Source organism: Erythrolamprus reginae, chromosome 3 (genome assembly GCF_031021105.1).
Source record: "Erythrolamprus reginae isolate rEryReg1 chromosome 3, rEryReg1.hap1, whole genome shotgun sequence".
NCBI lineage: Eukaryota > Metazoa > Chordata > Lepidosauria > Squamata > Dipsadidae > Erythrolamprus > Erythrolamprus reginae.
In genome coordinates this window covers 30,622,490-30,645,390 of record NC_091952.1, presented here as the reverse complement: position 1 = coordinate 30,645,390, position 22,901 = coordinate 30,622,490, and the positions used below count along the sequence as shown (strand labels likewise).

Here is a 22,901-nt window from a genome sequence, read left to right as displayed (position 1 = left end):
ATGTCCAGAGTGTTGGAGTTCACAACGTCCGCTGGTAGATTGTTCCATCGCTCTGACCGTCAGGAAGTTCCTCCTTATCTCCATGTTGAATCTCTCCTTGGTCAGCTTCCAGCCGTTGTTCCTCGTCCGGCCCTCTGGTGCCCTGAAGAATAAAGTGATCCCCTCCTCTCTGTGACATCCCCTCGTATACTATGTACCATCAAATCATGTTGACTCTCAGTGATCACATAGGTATTCTCCATGATCATCTGGCCCTCACCTGGTCCTTGAGGTCTTCCAATGCTGCAGCCATGGTCACTCTGAGTCCACCCTACTTGTTGCTGACCATCCTTTTTCTTTTCACTTTTCCCAGAATTAACTTGACTTTCCAAAGTGTAATAATTTGAGCCTGGCCTTCTGTACTTTCAGTGAGAACTCTGGGTTGATTTTTTTTTTGATGATACATTTGTTTGTTTTCTTAGCTGTCTGCAATATTCCTGGGAGCCTTTTCCAACACCAAAGTTCAAAACCATCAATACTTTCCTGCTTCTTCAAAATCCAATTCTTTCCCTTCCATAGAGTGCCAAGGGGAATATCATTGCCTGCCTTATTCTGATCTTTGTAAGCATAGACACATAAAAGCACCCAAGTATCTTTTTCAAGGCCTTCATAGTTGCTCTGCTATTCTGTAGTATATCTTCTGATGGCTGATCCCTTTACTGTTGATTGTTGATCTTAAAAGGTAGAAGTTGTCTTAACTCTTCTACCAGGTAATTTTCTTTATATATATTGCTAGCCATATTTTTTCACTTTGCTCTTCTGATTTTTATTGCTAAACTTTGTAGACCCTTTGGACTTTCAGTTTTTATAGTGCCGTCATTAGCACAGGACAAGTTATTAAAGTTACTCATCTTCTTTCAATCCATCTTCCCTTAATATATACCATATAGGTTGAATAAAATGGAGAACGTATTCAACTGTCTCTCTTCTTTGTCACATTGAAGCCAGTCTGTTTTGCTATGTGTTGTCTATATTGTGGCTTCCTGACTTCTGTGCAGGTTTCTCATGAGCACAATAAGATTTCCTGGAATTCCCATTTTTCTAAGCACATAGTGATCTCTCTCTAGTATTCTTTGGCTTTCTCAATTCTCAAGCATGAATCAGCAATAATGTCTCATTTTCCTTGGCTTTTTCTAAATCCAGCTCAATGCTCAGTTTCTCTTTTTCCATGCAGGGCTTTAATCTATGTTGGGTGATCCTGAGCATTATTTTGCTAGCACATGAAATTATAGGTATTGTATTATAATTTACATGCTCTGTTAAGTCTCTTCTTTGGTATTGGTATTTAAATTGACCTCTTCCAATCAGTTAGCCATTATGTCAGATCGTGCAGAATGCAGCTGCGAGAGCAATTATGGGCTTCTCTAAGTATGCCCATATCACTCCAACACTCCGCAGTCTGCATTGGTTGCCGATCAGTTTCCGGTCACAATTCAAAGTGTTGGTTATGACCTATAAAGCCCTTCATGGCACCGGACCAGAATATCACCGGGACCGTCTTCTGCCACACGAATCCCAGCGACCGGTTCAGTCCCACAGAGTTGCCCTTCTCCGGGTCCCGTCGACTAAACAATGCCGTCTGGCGGGACCCAGGGGAAGAGCCTTCTCTGTGGCGGCTCCAACCCTCTGGAACCAGCTCCCCCCTGAGATTAGGATTGCCCCCACCCTCCTTGCCTTTCGCAAACTCCTTAAAACTCACCTCTGCCGTCAGGCATGGGGGAATTGAAACATCTCCCCCTTGCCCATGTTGTTTTAGTGTTAGATTGATTGTGTGCTTGTTTTTTAATATTCTGGGATGGTTTTTTTATGATTTTTTTTAGCTTAAAATTGTAATTGGATTGGTGGGTATTGGATTTGTTATTATGTATTGTTTTTACCTTGTTGTGTGCGGAGAGGGGCGGCATATAAATCCAATAAATCAAATCAAATCAATGTCACTCTCCAAATTGGCTGGCAGTCACTGGCAAATTAGCATGCAGCGTTATAAAGCCCAAATGAGTTGGAAACCCAATATACCTGTCTTCTGTTTCCATAGTAAACATCGTTCCTATCAACCTTTTCTCAACATCTACACTCCCTTCAGTTTTGTTCATACATGTATCTATCTAGCATCATCTCCACTGCAACACTTCCCAAAACAGAATGGGATGGGATAGGATAAGATAGGATAAGAATCTGTACAATTGTATCTGTCCTTGCCTCTATATATGGAATTACAGTAATGTGAAATATCCCTGTATTTTGTCTGGCTTCCAAAAGGTTTCTTTTGTTTGATTTATATAATGGCAAAATTAAGCTCTTGGCATGGAATATGCGTTAATAACATGCCTGTTTTAAATGCAGTATTTATACACATTGAGCTCCTATACCCTGCAGAATTCAGTGAGAGGTTTCTATTGTGGTCCTCTAGAGTTGGCTATGTTTATGTTTGGGCTTTTACTTCCTTCCCATAAAAAAAGAAGATTTGGAGGAGGAAAGCAGAAAAATAAAAAAAAATCTTGCAAAATTTGAACTTTCCTTTTTGATTTCTAAAACTTACTTTATTTGTTCAGCTTGGTTGATTGTAGCTCGTTTATTGATGGGCTTGCTGCCAGGCAGCCTAATGCTAACTTGCAAGAGCACCATCTGGCTCCAGGATTTTCGGAGCCAGCTGATGTGTGCATGTGTCTGGTTGTCAGAATAGGTGACCGTGACCGAGAAGCGTGATCTCCTACGGCACAGAGCAGATTTCAAGGACTGAAATTTGTTTTGCTGTTTTTATTTTTACTATTTGCTTGTAATGTTCAGTAAGTCTAGAAAAGTCCTATCTGCTCCAAAGAACGCTAATGAATTGCTAGTGCAATTTGTTGAGCAATGCCCACTAAATATTTTCCTTTGTGTAGTCTCTGATAATCTGAACTGCCACTTCTTTCACCCAATCATAAACCTGAATTTCATTCTCTCTCTCTCTCTCTTTCTCTCTTTCTCTCTATCCTTCTCTTTCTTTCTTTCTTTCTTTCTTTCTTTTTATTAAAATATTTGCATACAGTAAAAGTCAAATTTAAAAAATAAAAATAAAAAAGGGAAAAGAAGGAAGGAAAAAAGTGCCAGAAAAGGAAAAAAAAGAAAAGAAAGTCAGTGTAGAAAATGTAATGGCTTCTGATCTTCTCTTCAACAGAGAATGACAGTGTTATAACTCTCACCTCCACCTTGAATGCTATACAAATGCCTTGAACGTCCAACTTTTAATCCTCAAACCCATAAAATCATCATATTTCTTTTCTATTTTCAACAAAAAAGTCCTTGTAAGGTTTCAGGTCCTTCAGAAAAGTATTTTTTTGCTTGCTTGCTTGCTTATTTCTTTATTTATTTAATATATTTCTCTTTTTTTAATGCATATGTTTCTTATTTGTCTCGTTCACCATATATACCTACAGTTCCCATCCAAGAAGTTTAGTGGAACACCATTTCCATTTCCAAAATGCATCCATTGAACATAGAAACAGGACATGAAAGAGCAGGCAGCGTATACTGCTTCCCCTTTAAATGCCAGTTGGAACCCCACCCTCATATGGAAAGGGAAACCAACTTCTCCTTCTCTAGGGCAGAACTCCCCAAACTTTTCAGCTTTGCAGTGGGAGAGGGAATGGTTCCAAGCAAGTGGTGAGGACACCCATGTTTGTTTGTTTGTTTGTTTGTTGATTGATTGATTGATTGATTGATTGATTGATTGGATTTATATGCCGCCCCTCTCCGTGGACTCTCTGTGGGCAGCTCACAACAAATACAGAATACATAATAAAACAATTTGATCCAATTAATAATAGTTAAAAGACTTTTTTAAAATCCTAAAAACTAAAAACATTTTTAGTTTTACTAGACAAGAAGTAATAGCAACGAAAGGAAAGCAAGCTCTGAGGCAAAAGACACACAAGATGCATATACAAAGAAACCCAAAACTCTCCCAAGTAACCCCGCCCCCTGGACCATCCATCCAATCCCGATGTCTGAAGATGTCAGGTGGGTGCGCTGGCCATTTGGTCTTCCACATCTGGGCTGCCAAAGCCATTGACCTTGAGCAGGTTGTAAACAAGTCCATGAAGCCTAGCTGTACCAGGCAGACAGTGATGGGAAAATTCCTCCCTAGCAATACAGTATATGCAATTTCAAACAGGGCACTCACCAGTACATTTCCCTCCCTCCCAATTAACTGACCTCCCCCTCCCTCCATTACTGTGGCAGCTGAGGCAAGCTGGTGAAGAGGAAAAATGGAGGCTGACAGTATGTGCACATATACACTCGCCCGCTGTTCATACAAGCGGGAATTTCTGCAGGCACAGTTTCCACCACTTCTGTGGCCCAGTTCCTGTTGTGGTTGGATCTCAGCCACGTCCTCTGGCAACAGACTTCGAGCCAGATGAACCGGATCCATCCAGGCATGGTCGGCCTGTGTGACTGTCAGAGGAGTCAGACAGTGAGGAGGAGGGAGAAGTAGAGTGTGAGAGTCCTGCAGAGGCTATAGAACCCCCAACTGGGGCTTTGCAACCCCCAACTGGGGCTTTGCCTAGGTCTGATGAGGAAGAGGAGATGAGGGATCCTATCCTGGATGCAAGGATCAGAAGGATATGGGGGAGGCAAGAGCAGCTACACAGACTCAGAAGGAGGACTTGAGCACAGCTATAAGGGGGAGGAGTTGGGAGGTTCCCTTTGCAGAAAACCAAGGTTTGATCCTTCAAAGGAAGAGAGCACATGAGTAATTCTTGCCTTTGAAACCATTTGTTTGGGAATCTGTCTTATCAACTCTGCCTTCCGTTTGAACTTTGGCAGTCGAAAGACATTCTTTGGTTCTACTTTGTGCTTCTTGACAAATCTTATTGGAAATAGATCATTTCATTTTGAAACCTTGTGTCTGAGCATTAATTGGAGGTTAATTAGTGGTTGGTTGCCATGTGAGTCAGAACAATTCCAAAGAGCTCAAGGTCCAGAGGTGGGCCACAGCCTAAAGTTGGGGACCCCTGCTGAAGGGGACCTTAGAATTGCAATAAATATTCACCAAAATGTCAAGGACCATTGTGAACTAGAAATGTCCATTGCCCTTCTCGAAGGCGGAGAGCAGACTTTCCCAACTCACTTCTCCCAGTGAGACTATTACATTTTATTAAACTAACTTTTTTTCAGTAGCTGATTCCAGATGGAATCAACATCCCGAAGCCTAATGTCTTTTTGATAGGCTATCTAGAGCGTGATATGAATGGGAAAAGGAGCAGATGGGAAGCCATACCACCTCTGTTTAAATCATGCATGATCCATATGTCTTCATGGACAGTGATTAGTGCTTCTGTTTTGTTTGATTTGGAAGTGGGGCCTTTAATGGTCATAATTAAAGTATGGAAATGTGGGTGTCTTTTCCCTTTCAGTCTACTTCTCAACCATTATCCTCTTTCATCAGTTAAGAAAACTACCTAGATGAGCGAAAGAACATCTTTTAACCTTTTTTAAAAATTGCAATAAACTGCAACACTAAAAATGTATGCTCTCTCCTTCTTTAATCCTGGTTTTGAATAGAAAATAAAGTTTTCTCTCACTCAATTCAGTAAGAAGGACAGGTTTCCCTTGATTCTATTTATATGCAAGAGCTGTAGGCAACTTTACATGTTTTGAAATAAGAAAGCAGAAGAAAATACTATAAATGACTGTGCAATAAACACATCACGTACACATTAATCTGGGTGAATACCAGTTTGTAATTGGGATAAGAAAGGCCTTAAATCAAACTCAGATCCTATTGAACATCTTTGTACATTTTTCATGCAGGATTATGGAAGTGATTTGCCATTACTTATTTTTAATTGGGCTTCTCAGTCTGACAGCTTTGGTATTCCCGGTTGTTCCCCTATCCAGTCCTAGACAAAATCGATTAGGAGCTGACGAGGGTTGTGAAAAATGTATGAGATAACTTCCTACATATAACTACAACCAAAGGAAATACATGTTACGGTAGTTTGAATGCAGACTGGCCCACACACAAACTGGGTGATATATCCATTTTTAAAACAATAACAATTCCTTACCTCATTCAGGTTTAAAAATACCGTAACTTAACCAAATATATGGTGGCATATGATCATATGAATGCACCTAATGTGAAATAAGAGCGTGGATGTGGAAATAAACACAAATTATTTATTGTATTTGTTTTGCATAGATTAGAAGTCAGAGGACTTTGTTGCTGTGAGAGCTGCAGCAGCTTAGAACAGAGTAGAGATTTCTCTCTCTCTTGGACTCAGCTCTGCAAATCATTAGGTTCATCCATTATTTTCAAACTACTATTGGGAGATTTAAATAGGGTAAGTAGAAATATCCCATGTATAAATATGAGGTTGTTAATAATGTTAAGTCTAGACTTCCTCATATTTTAACAAAGACTTTTTTCTTTGTGTTTTTAATTTTCCTAAAGAGGATAAAATACTTAGTAAACAGTCATATTAGAAAGGATGCCATAACAAGAGGAGTGCAGTCAGAAGTGAAATGCTACTGCTTCAGACAATTTGCCTGAACTGGTAGTAAAAACAATGCTACCAGTTCAGGCGAACTGGTATGAACTTGTATATACAACGATCAGCTGTGCGACGATCAGCTGTGCCGCATGATCTAGATTAGCTAGGAAGCAGGATTTCCTGCTAAATTGTGCAGCACAGCTGATCCCCACCTCACTGCTCCACTCACCTTTGCAGACTCTGATGGTTTCAAAATGCTCATTCTTCAGCACTGCATGTTAGTGCCAGCAGTCTGCATATTGCAGACTTCAGAGGATTTCAGCCCTGGGTGCAGTACATTGATCCCAACCCTAATCAGGATACAGTATTTACATAATCAGTGTTGATGTTTTAAATATAAATTCAAATATTGGAGGAAGAAGGTTAATGGAAGATAAAAGAATGCTGAGGATAATGGGATAAATGTCTTCTCTTCATTGTAACATCCCAGTTATTGAATTCCCAGGAAAATGTAATATGCAATAAATGTTTGTATATTACATTTCTATGTCACCCATCTCACTTAATGCAGCAGCTCTGGATGGCTGAAACATAGAAACATAGAGACATAGAAACATAGAAACATAGAAACATAGAAACATAGAAACATAGAAACATAGAAACATAGAAACATAGAAACATAGAAACATAGAAACATAGAAACATAGAAACATAGAAACATAGAAACATAGAAACATAGAAACATAGAAACATAGAAACATAGAAACATAGAAACATAGAAACATAGAAACAGAAACATAGAAACATAGAAACATAGATTGACGGCAGAAAAAGACCTCCTGGTCCATCTAGTCTGCCCTTTTACTATTTCCTGTATTTTATTTTAGGATGGAGATATGTTTATCCCAGGCATGTTTAAATTCAGTTACTGTGGATTTACCAACCACGTCTGCTGGAAGTTTGTTCCAAGGATCTACTACTCTTTCAGTAAAATAATATTTTCTCACGTTGCTTTTGATCTTTCCCCCAACTAACTTCAGATTGTGTCCCCTTGTTCTGGTGTTCACTTTCCTATTAAAAACACTTCCCTCCTGAACCTTATTTAACCCTTTGACATATTTAAATGTTTCGATCATGTCTCCCCCTTTCCCTTCTGTCCTCCAGATTTACAATATAATAAAAGTTAAAGATGGAAAAACAATTAAAATTAGAATAAAAAGATTCAAAGTTAAGAATCAGAAGTCAAGAATGATGGGCAGCCTGGAGGTCATAGTTCCCTCTAAGCTGAGCAGTGAGCAATCGCTCACTTAAAAATCATCATCAACTCAGAGTTTTCCAAACCTGCCCAGAAGCCTGAGAGGGAAAGAGTGAGAGGGAAGGAGAGAGAGAGGAAGAGAGAAAGAGAGAGAAACAGATAGAAAAAAGAGAGGAAGGAAAAGAGAAAGAAAAAGAATGGGAGTAAGGAAGAAAGAAAATCAAAATCTAGTTTGAAACTAGCTCAACTATTTAAGTGGCATTTTGATATTGATAGAGTTGCCCTATTATGAGCTCACTGTTATAGACACAAAAGTACAGTATTTTATTTTGAAATTCTATGAGGCAAAACAGGGTTGTTTGTTTGTTTGTTTGTTTGTTTATTTATTTGTTTATTATTTCTGTGCCGCCCAGTCCCGAAGGGACTGTCGCTCAGACACTATACTTTTCTGCCCAAAAATTAGAGGGAACACTGCTGGAGGTTGAGAATATTCCAGAACAGGAGTCTCTAAACTTGGCAACTTTAAGACTTGTGGACTTCAACTCCCAGAATTCCTCAGCCAGCAAATCTGAGGAATTTCTGGTTGGAGTTACCTTGTTGTCTTTTAAGCACCAGGTAATGTATATACTTTGGAAAATGCATTATGACTCATTTAAGTCTTTAGTACATAGATGTTGCTACATACAGTTATATGTCATCTCATTTGTTATTTACAACTAAAGTTCAAGTAAGCAGCCAAAGACTCTCCAAATGTTTTGACGGGCAGCTGTCAGAAATCATTGACCATGTTAACTAGGCTGATGCAGAGGTGGGTTTCAGCTGGTTTTGACCAGTTCTGGAGAACTAGTAGCAGAAATTTTGAGTAGTTTGGAGAACTGGTAAATACCACCCCGTATTGGCCCCACCCCCATCTATTCTCTGCTTCCCGAGAGCAGCAGGAAGAAATGGGGATTTTGCAGTAACTTTCCCCTGGAATGGAGGTTTTACAGTATCCTTCTCCTGTCAACCCCACATCCACAGAACCAGTATTAAAAAAAAAAAAGAACCCTACCACTGGGCTAAAGGTAGAGGTAAACTCAAAAGACATTGTATTGCCTATACCTGAATTACAGGTTTTAAATCAAAGTTTTGTGGAATATGAGGCGTTGGATGAAAGAACTGACTATGAGAGAGAGTACAGGGTATGTGAGAAAGAGAAAATAGATTTGGGTGTTTGAATAATAATTTGTTTCCCAAACCACTGTCACATATTGTTAAAATATTAAAACAACAATAATGTTAAGTTGTTTTCTTCGTTTCTCTCTCCAGTAACTAAATTCACATCCAGCACTAAGCCAAATTATGGTGCCCTTGACTATAATTTAGTTTTATGTATGAATCTCATCATTTTGCTAACAAACACATGCTGGTGATATTGCTTATAATATGATCTTAAGCAATCCAGTTTTAATAAACCTTTGTTAAACAAATTATAGACTAGGACACTGTACAAATCAGATCAATGTCTCATTTGAAGGAAGCTCTCCTTCCTGCAGTAAGTAAGAAACAACCTTGATTAGACCTAGGCAATCATCTTGGGACTGATACTTGCTTATGGTCCAGCTGTAGTAGGTGGCCAAGAGGAGAGCTTTGGTTTAGAAACATAGAAGATTGATGGCAGAAAAAGACCTCATGGTCCATCTAGTCTGCCCTTGTACTATTTCCTGTATTTTATCTTAGGATGGATATATATTTATCCCAGGCATGTTCAAATTCAGTTACTGTGGATTTACCAACCACGTCTGCTGGAAGTTTGTTCCAAGCATCTACTACTCTTTCAGTCAAATAATATTTTCCCACTTTGCTTCTAATCTTTCCCCCAACTAACCTCAGATTGTGCCCCCTTATTCTTGTGTTCACTTTCCTATTAAAAACACTTCTCTCCTGAACCTTATTTAACCTTTTAACATACAGTGGAACCCCGACATACGAGCTGCTCCACTTGCGAGCAACTCGAGATAAGAGCTTGGGAGGGAGCTCAATTCCATTCGCCTCCCGAGCTTACATCCGGGATACGAGCCACGCCTCCCTGACACTTTCGGCAGCGAAAGAAGGAAGGCAAGGAAGCGCCCGGCTCCTCTCTGCTCGTAGTATCCCACTTGGTAAGCATTCGCTTGGCTTCTGCTTGGGGGTGGGGGGTCCTTGGCTTCTGCTTGGGGGGGGGGGCGTCCCCGCTTTAGGAGCAGCAAAGAAGCCACGCGCCAGTTTTGAAAGATCGGAGCCAGCATGGAAAGCTTCCCCAGGCTGGCTCCGATCTTTTAGAACACACGCGCGGCTTTTCCGCTGACTCCTAAAGCGGGGAAGTTCACCAGGAGTCAGCAAAGAAGCCGCACGTGTGTTTTAAAACATCGGAGCCGGCATGGGGAGGCTTTCAATCAACCCCCGAGTCCGGGTTGGGGGCTCGGGGGCTGATTGAAAGCCTCCCCATGCCGGATCCGATGTTTTAAAACACACGCGCGGCTTCTTTGCTGACTCCTGGCGAACTTCCCCGCTTTAGGAGTCAGCAAAGAAGCCGCGCGTGTGTTTTAAAACATCGGAGCCGGCATGGGGAGGCTTTCAATCAACCCCCGAGTCCGGGTTGGGGGCTCGGGGGCTGATTGAAAGCCTCCCCATGCCGGCTCCGATGTTTTAAAACACACGCGTGGCTTCTTTGCTGACTCCTGGCGAACTTCCCCGCTTTAGGAGTCAGCGAAGAAGCCGCGCGTGTGTTTTAAAACATCGGAGCCAGCATGGGGAGGCTTTCAATCAACCCCCGAGTCCGGGTTGGGGGCTCGGGGGCTGATTGAAAGCCTCCCCATGCCGGCTCCGATGTTTTAAAACACACGCGCGGCTTCTTTGCTGACTCCTGGCGAACTTCCCCGCTTTAGGAGTCAGCAAAGAAGCCGCGCGTGTGTTTTAAAACATCGGAGCCGGCATGGGGAGGCTTTCAATCAACCCCCGAGTCCAGGTTGGGGGCTCGGGGGCTGATTGAAAGCCTCCCCATGCCGGCTCCGATCTTTTAAAACACACGCGCGGCTTCTTTGCTGACTCCTGGCGAACTTCCCCGCTTCAGCCGACGTCTTTTCCCCTCAGCCCTCGGGCTTGCACGCATTAATCGCTTTTACATTGTTTCCTATGGGAAACAATGTTTCGACATACGAGCTTTTCGACGTGCGAGCCTCCTTCCGGAACCAATTAATTTCGTAAGTCGGGGTTCCACTGTACTTAAATGTTTCGATCATGTCCCCCCTTTCCCTTCTGTCCTCCAGACTATACAGATGGCGTTCATTAAGTCTTTCCTGATAAGTTTTATGCTTAAGACCTTCCACAATTTTTGTAGCCCGTCTTTGGACCCATTCAATTTTATCAACATCTTTTTGTAGCTGAGGTCTCCAGAACTGAGCACAGTATTCTAAATGTGGAGTACTGTTAGGTCTGTTTTGATCCTACAGGGCAGTGATGGCGAACCTATTCTGGTGCATGTGTCAGAAGGATGTGTATGTGTGTGTTAGCATGTGTGCATGTGCGCACATCAATTCCCTCCCCTAAACACATGCTCAATCCTCCCCACTGCCCATGTGCATGTGCACAATCTCCCCCATCCCCACACAGGCCCACAGGCCTTACTAAAGCCTGAGACAGTGAAAAAAAACCATGCAAGTTTGGAAAAAAGAACTTCCGGTTTGCCCATCGGGCTGTTTTTCACACTTCGGGGCTTCAGGGAAGCTTCCCTGAAACCTCCAGAGGATGAAGCGGCCTTCCCCAAGGCTGAAAATCAGCTGGATAGCAAGCACATGTGTGCTGGAGCTCGCATAGAACAATGCCTCACTTGCTCTCCGATGTGGCCCTTCATGGCATCGGACCAGAATATCTCCGAGACCGCCTCCTGCCGCACGAATCCCAGCGACCGATTAGGTCCCAGAGAGTGGGCCTTCTCCGGGTCCCGTCAACTAAACAATGTCGGTTGGCGGGCCCCAGGGGAAGAGCCTTCTCTGTGGCGGCCCCGGCCCTCTGGAACCAACTCCCCCCGGAGATTAGAACTGCCCCTACTCTTCCTGCCTTCCGTAAACTCCTTAAAACCCACCTTTGCCGGCAGGCATGGGGGAACTGAAACATCTCCCCCGGGCACGTTTAATTTATGCATGGTATGTCTGTGTGTGTGACTGTTAGCATATGGGGTTTTTTAAATATTTAAATATTTTAAATCTGTCTGATTGCTTATGATTTGTTTTTTACATGTTGTGAGCTGCCCCGAGTCTTCGGAGAGGGGCGGCATACAAATCTAAGTAATAAATAAATAAATAAATAAATGTGCCATCTGTGGCATGCATACCATAGGTTCGCCATCACGGCTATAGGGCTAAGAGCAGGGGTGGACAGCAGGCAGGACAGGATGGAACGCAGCTCCACCGACGGAAATGAAGATGCGTGTGCAGCTCCAGCTGATCGGCGACTGTCACTTCCTGGATTAGTGGTCTCGACTCGGCTCTCCTTTTATTCTCTGATGCTGCTGCTGCATCTGCGCTCCTTATTTTTTCCCTCTTTCCTCCTTCCTGGCCTCGGACGAGCTTCCCTCTCTCCTACCCAGCTCCCCTCCAGCCTCCCGCAGCCACTTCCCGCCTGAGGTGCAAACAGAAGATGTGGGTGGAAGCAGAGCTGGCAGCATTTATGCTTCTGGCAGGACTCGTTCACCTAACTACCCAGCTTGAGGTGGGGGGGGCACCCAGGAAGGAGAGCATGGGAAACGCAAAGCAAATTGTCACCCCAGCGAGCAACACTGATAAGGTTGTAAATCGAGGACTTAGCAGTTCGCTTGAACAATGATGATCATTGAAGCCACTCCCACCTGATCACATGACCATTAAGCCACACCCACAAAATAAGCCGCACCCACAGTGTGGCAGTAAAAAATTTGGCTGCCCATTACTGGCTAGGAGTGAGCAGCCCCCTTCCTTCCCTTGCTAACAAATGGCTTCATAAAGAAACAAAAGGAATTAAATTGCTAACTCTAATTAATAGTATCATGCTCGGCTTCATCAAATAATCCACACTGTTTCAGTAGAGACACCAAGAGTGCTGGAGATGCCACTGGCAAGTTATATTGAGATCAAACCACAGGCTTCTTGGTAGAGAAAGTAGAGAGTAGGGAGCATCTGCTTTCTGGGCACTGCGTTTCTTCTTGCTGCCTTAATGTTGTAAGACTGTTTTGGTTTATTGCTTTCCCTTCGATACCAGCAGCCAGTGAAGCGAGAGGATGAAAATAAATGTTGGATAAAATAAAAAGTGGGAAATGTATTATTGATCCAGAGGCCTGCAACCCATTCTATTCAAGTGTAAACTGCACATTTCAGCCTGTTCCTAATTCCTTAGTGCACATCATTTTCTCTTTATTTCAGACAGTCTCAAAATGGGTGAACAGTGCAGTCAGGCGGTAGGGAAAGCAAGTAGGATGCTTGGCTGCATAGCTAGAGGTATAACAAGCAGGAAGAGGGAGATTATGATCCCGCTACATAGAGCGCTGGTGAGACCACATTTGGAATACTGTGTTCAGTTCGGGAGACCTCACCTACAAAAAGATATTGACAAAATTGAACGGGTCCAAAGAAGGGCTACAAGAATGGTGGAAGGTCTTAAGCATAAAACGTATCAGGAAAGACTTAATGAACTCAATCTGTATAGTCTGGAGGACAGAAGGAAAAGGGGAGACATGATTGAAACATTTAAATATGTTAAAGGGTTAAATAAGGTTCAGGAGGGAAGTGTTTTTAATAGGAAAGTGAACACAAGAACAAGGGGACACAATCTGAAGTTAGTTGGGGGAAAGATCAAAAGCAACATGAGAAAATATTAGTTTACTGAAAGAGTAGTAGATCCTTGGAACAAACTTCCAGCAGACGTGGTAGATAAATCCACAGTAACTGAATTTAAACATGCCTGGGATAAACATATATCCATCCTAAGATAAAATACAGAAAATAGTATAAGGACAGACTAGATGGACCAGGAGGTCTTTTTCTGCCGTCAGACTTATATGTTTCTGTGTTTATTCAAAGCACTGGACTTCCCAGCCCTTAGTTAGTTATATTGTTTCCCCCTCTTGCAGCTTAACCATGTTCTCTGCTTCTTTCTTACATATACTTTTAATGAATACATTTTGACTGCCTAGGCTGTCTATAGATTGTCATTTTCTTTGGCAGCTTCATTTTGTGCGTGACTGTACTGTGTTGTCTCTTTCTATTTGTCACTTGTGCCATGCCTATAAATACCCAGCTCTGACAGCCCTTTTTCTACTCTGGATTGAGCCTATCTACTGGGCTTCTTGTATTTTTTTTTTTAAAGGAATTTCCATTTCCTACCTGTTCTGTCGGGCTCTCTGGTAGACTCCTCTCACAAATTCACAGGTACAAATTTCAGACACACACACGTTTGAACATTCAAAACAATGTTCTTTATAATGAAAGTTCACTTAAACTAAGCCCTCTTTTGGTATAGCAAAGAGCACTCGTCTCCAAACAAACTGGTAATTTGTACAAGTCCCTTATCAGTTCTGTGATACTTAGCTTGCAGCTGTGAGGCAATTCACAGTCCTTCTTTCACAAAGTGAAACACACTTTCCTCTGGTTTAGTTTCCAAGCGGGGGGAAATCAGCACACACAAAAAGTCAAAGTCAGTAAAGCAGTCACGAAACACAACGATCAGATAATCCTCCACAATGGCCAAACCCACAGGCTGCTATTTATAGCAGCCTCACTAATTACCACAGCCCCACCCAACCACAGGTGGCCTCATTTTCTTTGATAATAATCTCTCAGTTATTGCTGCCTATGCATCGCTCTCCGCATGCGTGGCTGTATCATTAACTCTTGTTCTGAATCCAAGGAGGAGCTAGATAATTGATCTCCTTCTGAGCTGTCTGCCACACTCTCCTCCTCCCTGTCACTCATGTCTTCTTGGTCAGAGGAGCCTTCATCAGCAGATTCCACCAGGGGCAAAACAGGCCTGCAGCATGTGGATGTCTCCCCCACCTCCACAGTCCTTGGGGCAGGAGCTGGGCCAGAGCTAACTACAACACTACCTACCATGCCTGCCTAACATTGATTGACCATCTTGGCATCTTTTGTCAATGGCCTTGGTTATATCAGCCTCACTTCCAGCAACAGCTTGCCTCAATCTTCCTGCTGGGCCTCAGAACAATTATAGTTTGGTATCTGTTTTAGACAAACAGCAGAGTTTTGTGCAAATGCAAGTTACAAATCCAATCAACTCTGAGCCTGGATTTCTTATAAATATGCTAAAGGGAATGTCTGTCAGTAAATAAAAAAAAGCAAATTAAAATTGTGACTCTTAGACCCCTGTTAAAATTGAAGTCTGGAGCTGAAGACCTCGTGAGCTTTTTCTTCTAAAAAGCTTCTTCTATCTTCCCTAATCACATGCTTTGATGGTGGTTGCGATTTTTATGCTACCGGGAAAGAAAGTGTTCTATCCCAAGCCTACGCAGGTTGAAAACAAAGGAGGAAACCACGCACTGATATTTCAAATCAGTCTTTTTATATAGAAAGCATCATTTATACAAGCCAAATTCACGCATGTGAGTTCATCTTGGCAGCTTCTCAGTGAGAGGAGTTAAAAGATAACAGTCCAGTGGCTAGACTACTGCCGAAGATCAAAGCTAATTTGTGCATTCCTTTATGAGATAGAGTCTCCAATTTCACTGACTTACATTTTACAGCTTTCCAAATTCTCCAAGGATTTTAGCAGAGAAATAACAGTTGGCTAGCATAGCATGGCTGGAAACCTCAAACATCAACTGACTCCATTACAAAACATTGAAATTCAACCCCGAATTTCCCATCAGCCACCCTTAAATACCTATGGGGAGTGGTTAACAATTCCCTAGAGTTAAAAAAAACTACAAATTATTTCCATACAAGTATTCTTGTCTTTTTTTTAGTCTTCTAAAGTGGGCATCTAACAAAGGCTCATGGTCTTCCTTCTCCTTCTCCTCCTCCTCTAAGTCAGACCCTACTGTCATTGGCATATCTGCCATCTCTGGTGGTCTTTCAGGTTCATCCAGGTCTATTTCTCCCTCACTCCCTCTCTCTGCATCAGCTGGCAAAACCATTGGCCCAGTGTACCAAGATGGGCCTGACTCATCCTCCTCAGAATCTAATCATTAACTGAGTTGGTCGAGGACCCACTCATAACAGCAAGGAAGGCAGAAAAGGGGCTACTTGTCAACAACAAAGAAAGGAATCTCCAATGACAGCACAGTTGTTATAAATAATTTTTCGTTTGGGACCATAACAACTAAAGAAGCTTGATACCTCTGTCTGACTCAGGAACTGGAAGGACTGCTGCTTCTGATCCCATATCCTGAAAACTGCCTCTGGATATTCAATCATATCACATATTTATTTGTTTGTTTGTTTGTTTTTTGTTTTTTGTTATTATTATTATTTATTAAATTTGTATGCCGCCCCTCTCCGTAGACTCGGGGCGGCTCACAACAATAGTGGCAAAACAATGTAATACAAATCTAATAATTTAAACTAAAAACCCATAATTTAAAAACATGCACACAACACACCATACATAAACAATATAGGCCTGGGGAAGTTATTTCAGTTTCCCCATGCCTGACGGCAGAGGTGGGTTTTAAGGAGTTTACGAAAGGCAACGAGGTTGGGGGCAATTCTAATCTCAGGGGGGAGCTGGTTCCAGAGGGTCGGGGCCACCACAGAGGGTTTTATTTTGTTTGTTTGTTTATTTGTTTGTTTGTTTAGTCCAATACAAATTGAAAGTTAAAGAGAATAAAAACATGTAGTAGTAAATATCAGGGAAAGGATAGAAGAAAAGATATGAGAATAGAAAACATCAATGAAGAACAGAGGAAAAGATATATGAATGGAAGAAAAGATATATAGATATAGGAGGTGCAATTGGACAGGGGATGGAAGGCACACTAGTGCACTTATGCTCGCCCATTACTGACCTCTTAGGACCCTGGTGAGGTCAATCATGGGTAGTCTAAGGGAAAAATGTTTTGCATAAAAGGGATAGACCACAAGAAAGATTTCCAGATTTGGTCCAGGAAAACGTTGAAGTCTATGAAAAGGGACAGCAGAAACACATTTGTTCCTCAGTTATTTATCTCTTGTAAAAGTTATAGATGCTAAATCTGAAATCAGTACATGTCTTGATTTTACTTGCAGCTGTGTAGGGATCATATTGCATTCTGAAGGCACTGAGTAGACATCCCCGTTTTACATGTCTGCTCTAAACCTATAAAATAGGCTAATGAAAGATATTTTATTTGCCACTAAGATAACTGTCTGTCTTTCTGCCTGCCTTATGCAGATCTTGACTCAATACAGAGATATGACTGATGGCGTCAGTCTAGAGTTCCGCAACAGCCTTTGTCCTTAAAAGCAGATATTAGAGGGATTATTGCCATCCCCACATTCTGCCCTTCTGTCCTTGGAAACCAAAGAAGCACCAAAGCATTAATAAGTTATCTTATCTGGAAAGTTTGCAGTCATCCCATAAATGTTGCACAGAACAATACTTTGCTTTCTATTCTGAGAGATGCTAAAAAGGTCATTGATCTGGAAAGTTGCCTTGCTTGAGAAGAATATATCAAGTGGTGCAGTAGGGAGCAGATGGGCCTCAATCCTCCATTCATTTAGAATGAGTGAATCCCACTTAAAGTAAGTGAGAATTATAGCACACGCCTATACATATCTGCTCAGAAATAAGACCAAATGAATTTATTGAAGGTTACTCCCAAGTAAAGTGTCACCGAGCAGAAGTGATGTCCAAGCTAAGCTATAAAAATCTCAGCTATCCTCATGCACTACAAGTAATATTATTCTAATATTACCATTATCAAATTTTCAACTCTGGGGGGGCAAAAACCAGAGTTTATATCACAACTCAAGCTCTTCAGGGCTAAAAGTAATAGGAATGGATGGAGACTGTTCTGTCGGGCTCTCTGGTAGAATCATCCCAAAAATTCACAGGTACAAATTTCAGACACACACACGTTTGAAAATTCAAAACAATGTTCTTTATAATGAAAATTCACTTAAACCAAGCCCTCTTTTGGTATAGCAAAGAGCACTCATCTCCAAACAAACTGGTCCCTTATCAGTTCTGTGATACTTAGCTTGCAGCTGTGAGGCAATTCACAGTCCTTCTTCTTTCACAAAGTGAAACACACTTTGCTCGGGTTTAGTTTCCAAGCGGGGGAAAATCAGCACACAAAAAGTCAAAGTCAGTAAAGCAGTCAGGAAACACAACGATCAGATAATCCTCCACAATGGCCAAACCCACAGGCTGCTATTTATAGCAGCCTCACTAATTACCACAGCCCCACCCAACCACAGGTGGCCTCATTTTCTTTGATAATAATCTCTCAGTTGTTGTTGCCTATGCATCGCTCTCCTCATGCGTGGCTGTATCATTAACTCTTGTTCTGAATCCAAGGAGGAGCTAGATAATTGATCTCCTTCTGAGCTGTCTGCCACACTCTCCTCCTCCCTGTCACTCAAGTCTTCTTGGTCAGAGGAGCCTTCATCAGCAGATTCCACCGGGGGGGGGGCAAAACAGGCCTGCAGCATGTGGATGTCTCCCCCACATCCACAGTCCTTGGGACAGGAGCAGGGCCAGAGCTAACCACAACAGAGACTAAAACGTAACTTCTGTTTGGACATCACTGAAGTTTGATCTTTATTGATTTATTGGATTTCTGTGCCACCCATCTCACTAATACAGTGACTCTGGGCAGTTCACAATATAATAAAAGATATAAAGTGCAAAAAACCAATTAAAACATTCAAATAAAACAAAACATTCAAATTAAAAACCAAGATGATGGGAGCCTGAATCTTCTCTATCCCATCAGGCCAGTAGTGGGTTCTGAACTTGTCTGCTACTGTTTTGTACGCATGTACGACGCTTCTGCGCATGTGCAGAAATGTTCCAAGTGGGCGGAGCCTCCTGCTGCCACTACTACTGGTTCTAAGAACTGGTCTGAACCGGTAGCAACCCACTGCTGCATCAATTTAATGGGTTTCTGAAAACTGGCAAGCAGTGCAGTTTGTAATACAGTGACATCACATGCTGAAGCTCTGTTGTATACTTATGTTTATATGGGAAGTACTCAAGAAACAATTGAATAAATAACTTTAACTATGTTTTTGAAGTCACATCATGATGTGAATTACACATACTCCTAAGAAAAATGCTTATATGAGATGAAGGGGTAAGTACAGGTCAAACATGGTGAGAAGGTGCTTAAACTTTCCTTGCAAAAACAATGTGAATGAATTGTAATTTATCTGTTTCCCCTACCCCTCAATTTTGTCTCTGACATGTTAATGGTATTGGCGGTAGGATTGATGATATAGGCAAGATCTCCTTACTTCTTTTGGTTAATACAACTCACTGAAGGAGTATCTCTATTTTGAATGCTGAGTTTTTAAGAGTCTAACTGCAAGTAATCACCTCGAGGTTCGACTACTGTAATGCTCTCTACATGGGGCTACCGTTGAAAAGTGTTCGGAAACTTCAGATCGTGCAGAATGCAGCTGCGAGAGTGGTCATGGGCCTACCTAGGTATGCCCAGGTTTCACCATCACTCCGCAGTCTGCATTGGCTGCCGATCAATTTCCGGTCACAATTCAAAGTGTTGGTTATGACCTTTAAAGCCCTTCATGGCATTGGACCAGAATATATCCGAGACCGCCTTCTGCCGCACGAATCCCAGCGACCGATTAGGTCCCACAGAGTGGGCCTTCTCCGGGTCCCATCAACTAAACAATGTCGGTTGGCGGGCCCCAGGGGAAGAGCCTTCTCTGTGGCGGCCCCGACTCTCTGGAACCAACTCCCCCCGGAGATTAGAACTTCCCCTACTCTCCCTGCCTTCCGCAAACTCCTTAAAACCCACCTTTGCCGTCAGGCATGGGGGAACTAAAACACCTCCCCCGGGCATGTACAATTTGCGCATGGTATGTTTGTTTGTGTGTGTGTTAGTATATTGGGGTTCTTTTTAAATTTTTAAATATTTAAATTAATTTGGATTTGTTACGATTTGTTGTGTCTTGTTCTGAGCCGCCCCGAGTCTGCGGAGAGGGGCGGCATACAAATCTAAATAATAAATAAAATAAATAAATAAATAATAAATCAATTCCTCAAATTCTGTTATAATGCTGCCTGCCACAATAAATGAACACTAGCTATACCCAATACATAAGTGATGGAGTGAAACCTCCAACGTTTTCAGCATGGGTCACTGACTGAGGGTAATAGGAATTGCAGTCCAAGCATCTGGAGGGCATTAATCCAGATGTGCTTATGCACATACCATTGAAAGAAAATTGATAAATAATGCTGATGTTAAAGCACTCTTGTTTCGTGCTATTTTTTTAAATGAAAGATTATTGGAAACATGCTAAGGCAAAAAATATTGTTCTGTCTAAGTTTCAATCATGATCTTAGTCAACTGTGGTCTGACATTATAGAAGCAGTAAGGGATATAGGCAACCCAGCATTGCAACAATGAGGTCTCTTTTCATTCTGTTTTCAGTTATTGATCCTAACTACGTACCTCCATATTTTTTTTCTTTTGTTGTCTTCTCTTTTTCAGCACAGCTACAGAGAAGTGGGAATTCTTCTCCTATACTTGGCTGTTGGAGTGTCTGTTTTCTCTGGAGTAGCCTACACTGCAGAAAAGGAGGAAGATGTTGGCTTTGACACTATCCCCGCTTGCTGGTGGTGGGGGACAGTTAGCATGACAACTGTAGGCTATGGGGACGTGGTACCAGTGACTGTCGCCGGCAAACTAGCAGCATCTGGTTGCATCCTGGGTGGGATTTTGGTTGTGGCTCTGCCTATCACAATCATCTTCAATAAGTTCTCCCATTTCTATCGCCGGCAAAAGGCCCTTGAGGCTGCTGTTCGGAATAGCGACAAGAAGGAACCGGAGGACTCTGATAATTACCCAAGCCAAGAATCTGATGCTTTCAGTGAAGTTTACCACAGAGATGAAGATCTCACCAGGAACATCCTTCCAGTCTACTGAATGATTGGGAATTGAAGACCTACGTAGCTGGTGCAGATTGGTAGCAAGATGACCAACGAAACCCTTACCTACACCATTATGGATTTATTCATTCAAAGTGGTCTGTTCCAAAAGCATGTAGGAAGTAACTTCTTCTTGAGCCATTTCAGAATACGCACTGACCTTATGCATCTGGATTTCTTCCAAGCCAGTCTACATTACACCTAATTCAAATCTCAGTCTGCTAAGAGACATCTGGAGCAAAATCGACAAAACAGTTTAAGATTCCATCTGTATTCCATTCCTTCAATGCAACAAAAGATTCATCAACACAAGCTTTTCTGTCTGAGTATTGTACTGGCAATAATAGTCCTAGCACCCCACATCCCACAGTGTAATTTACAGGCCGATATCCAAATACCGAGATTGGGCTGGAAACTTAAGTTTGGAATCTAATAAATATGCAAATTACACTTTAAAAAAAACACAGCTTTATTTCAGCTGACATTCAGTAGTTGCAGCTAATCTTCACCACGTATCCTGAGTCTACATGCAACCAAATATTCCCATACTGTATGTTACCTTTTTCATATTCAGTATTGTTTTCTTCCCCCAGACATTTCAATGTTCTGATTCATAATTTATCTTCAAAGATTGCCAAAGAAATGAAATACCGATTGTAAAGTTATAACAAATGATGTTTGTGGCTTCCACAGAACTGAGATTGTGAAAGAACTTCTAACTTGCCTTATAATTGTCTGTCTGATGGAAACCATGGAAGCTACCAGCATAAACTATAAATGAATGCAAAACTTGATAGAAGATAAATAGGAGAGATTGTAATGGCTGATGTGCTGGAGAAGCACAAGTCATGATCATGTTACATAATTCTCTATGGCTGATTTTGCACTTCCAACTCTTAACAAATCTATGCATGATGTATAGGATGGTATAAATATTTTCCTTCCCTTTCCTGCTCTCCCATCTCCCTCTCCACATCTTGTACTCATTGCCATCCAATAAAAATATTTGATGGTAAGCTCAAGGTGCAGATTAAAATGATGTGCTTCTTCTATTACAATGCACTAATTTGGGGATAGGATGCTAAGTAAAAGTGCAACTATAGTCATTGGAAAAGAAGTTAAGTGCTGACAAACCCATATAGCAGTGGATGGCACGTGTAGGGGTGGGCAGCAGGCAGGACAGGGTGGAACGCAGTTCCACTGGCGGAAATGAATCTACATGCACAACTCCAGCTGACTGGCGGCAGTAACTTCCTGGATTACTAGTCTCAGCTCAACTCTCCTTTTTTTTGCTGCTGCTGTGTGCTGCTCGCTTTTTTCCTCTTTCCTCCTTCCTGGCCTCAGATGAGTTTCCCTCTCTCCTGCCCGGCTCCCCTCCAGCCTCACACGGCCACCTCCCAAGGCCAGGAGAGCTGCGCCATGCCGAAGCAGTCTGGGCTGCGGTCTTTTTCCCCTCGCGAAGCCCTCACTCTGCCCACAGCTGAGATGAAAAGGCATCATGCGGCAATAACGGTTCACTTGAATGATGATCATTCAAGCCACTCCCACCTGGTCACATGGCCGGCAAGACATTCCTAACCAGTCACATGACCATCAAGCCACACCCACAAAATAAGCCACACCCACAGTGTGGCAGTAAAAATTTTGACTGCCCATTACTGGGCGTGCGGAACCATATCTGCTAGCACACGAGCTGTTATCCAGCTCAGCTTCAATGATCATGTGCGTGCCAGCCAGATGATTTTCTGCTTTGGTAGAGTATTTTTGGCTTCCAGAGAATCTCTGGGGGGGGGTGATGGGGGGCATTTTTGTCTCTGGAGTCTAGGGAGGAAGAAAAACAGGCCTACTGGGTCCACCAGAGTTTGGGAAATGGGCTTCCAGAGGGCTTCCAGTATGTGTGTGTGTGGAAGGCCATTGAATTATGGATGTGGGCACTTGCACATGCACGATAGCACACACCCATGTGCTTTTGGCACCCGAGGAAAAAAAAGTTTGCCATCACTGCCTAATAGCAAGATAGATTTATCAGT

The 22,901-nt window shown here is 42.3% G+C and overlaps 1 protein-coding gene across 1 annotated transcript in view; it reads left to right on the top strand.

Annotated features, from left to right (window-relative positions):
- Window positions 1-21,887, top strand: part of KCNS1 (potassium voltage-gated channel modifier subfamily S member 1) — a 42,404-nt gene extending 20,517 nt beyond the window's left edge. Inside the window, exon 3 of the mRNA XM_070748812.1 lies at window positions 20,435-21,887. Coding sequence (XP_070604913.1) covers window positions 20,435-20,869 — 435 coding nt within the window. The 3' untranslated portion in view covers window positions 20,870-21,887. The remainder of the gene's footprint in view (window positions 1-20,434) is intronic.
- The last annotated feature ends 1,014 nt before the right edge of the window (window positions 21,888-22,901 follow it).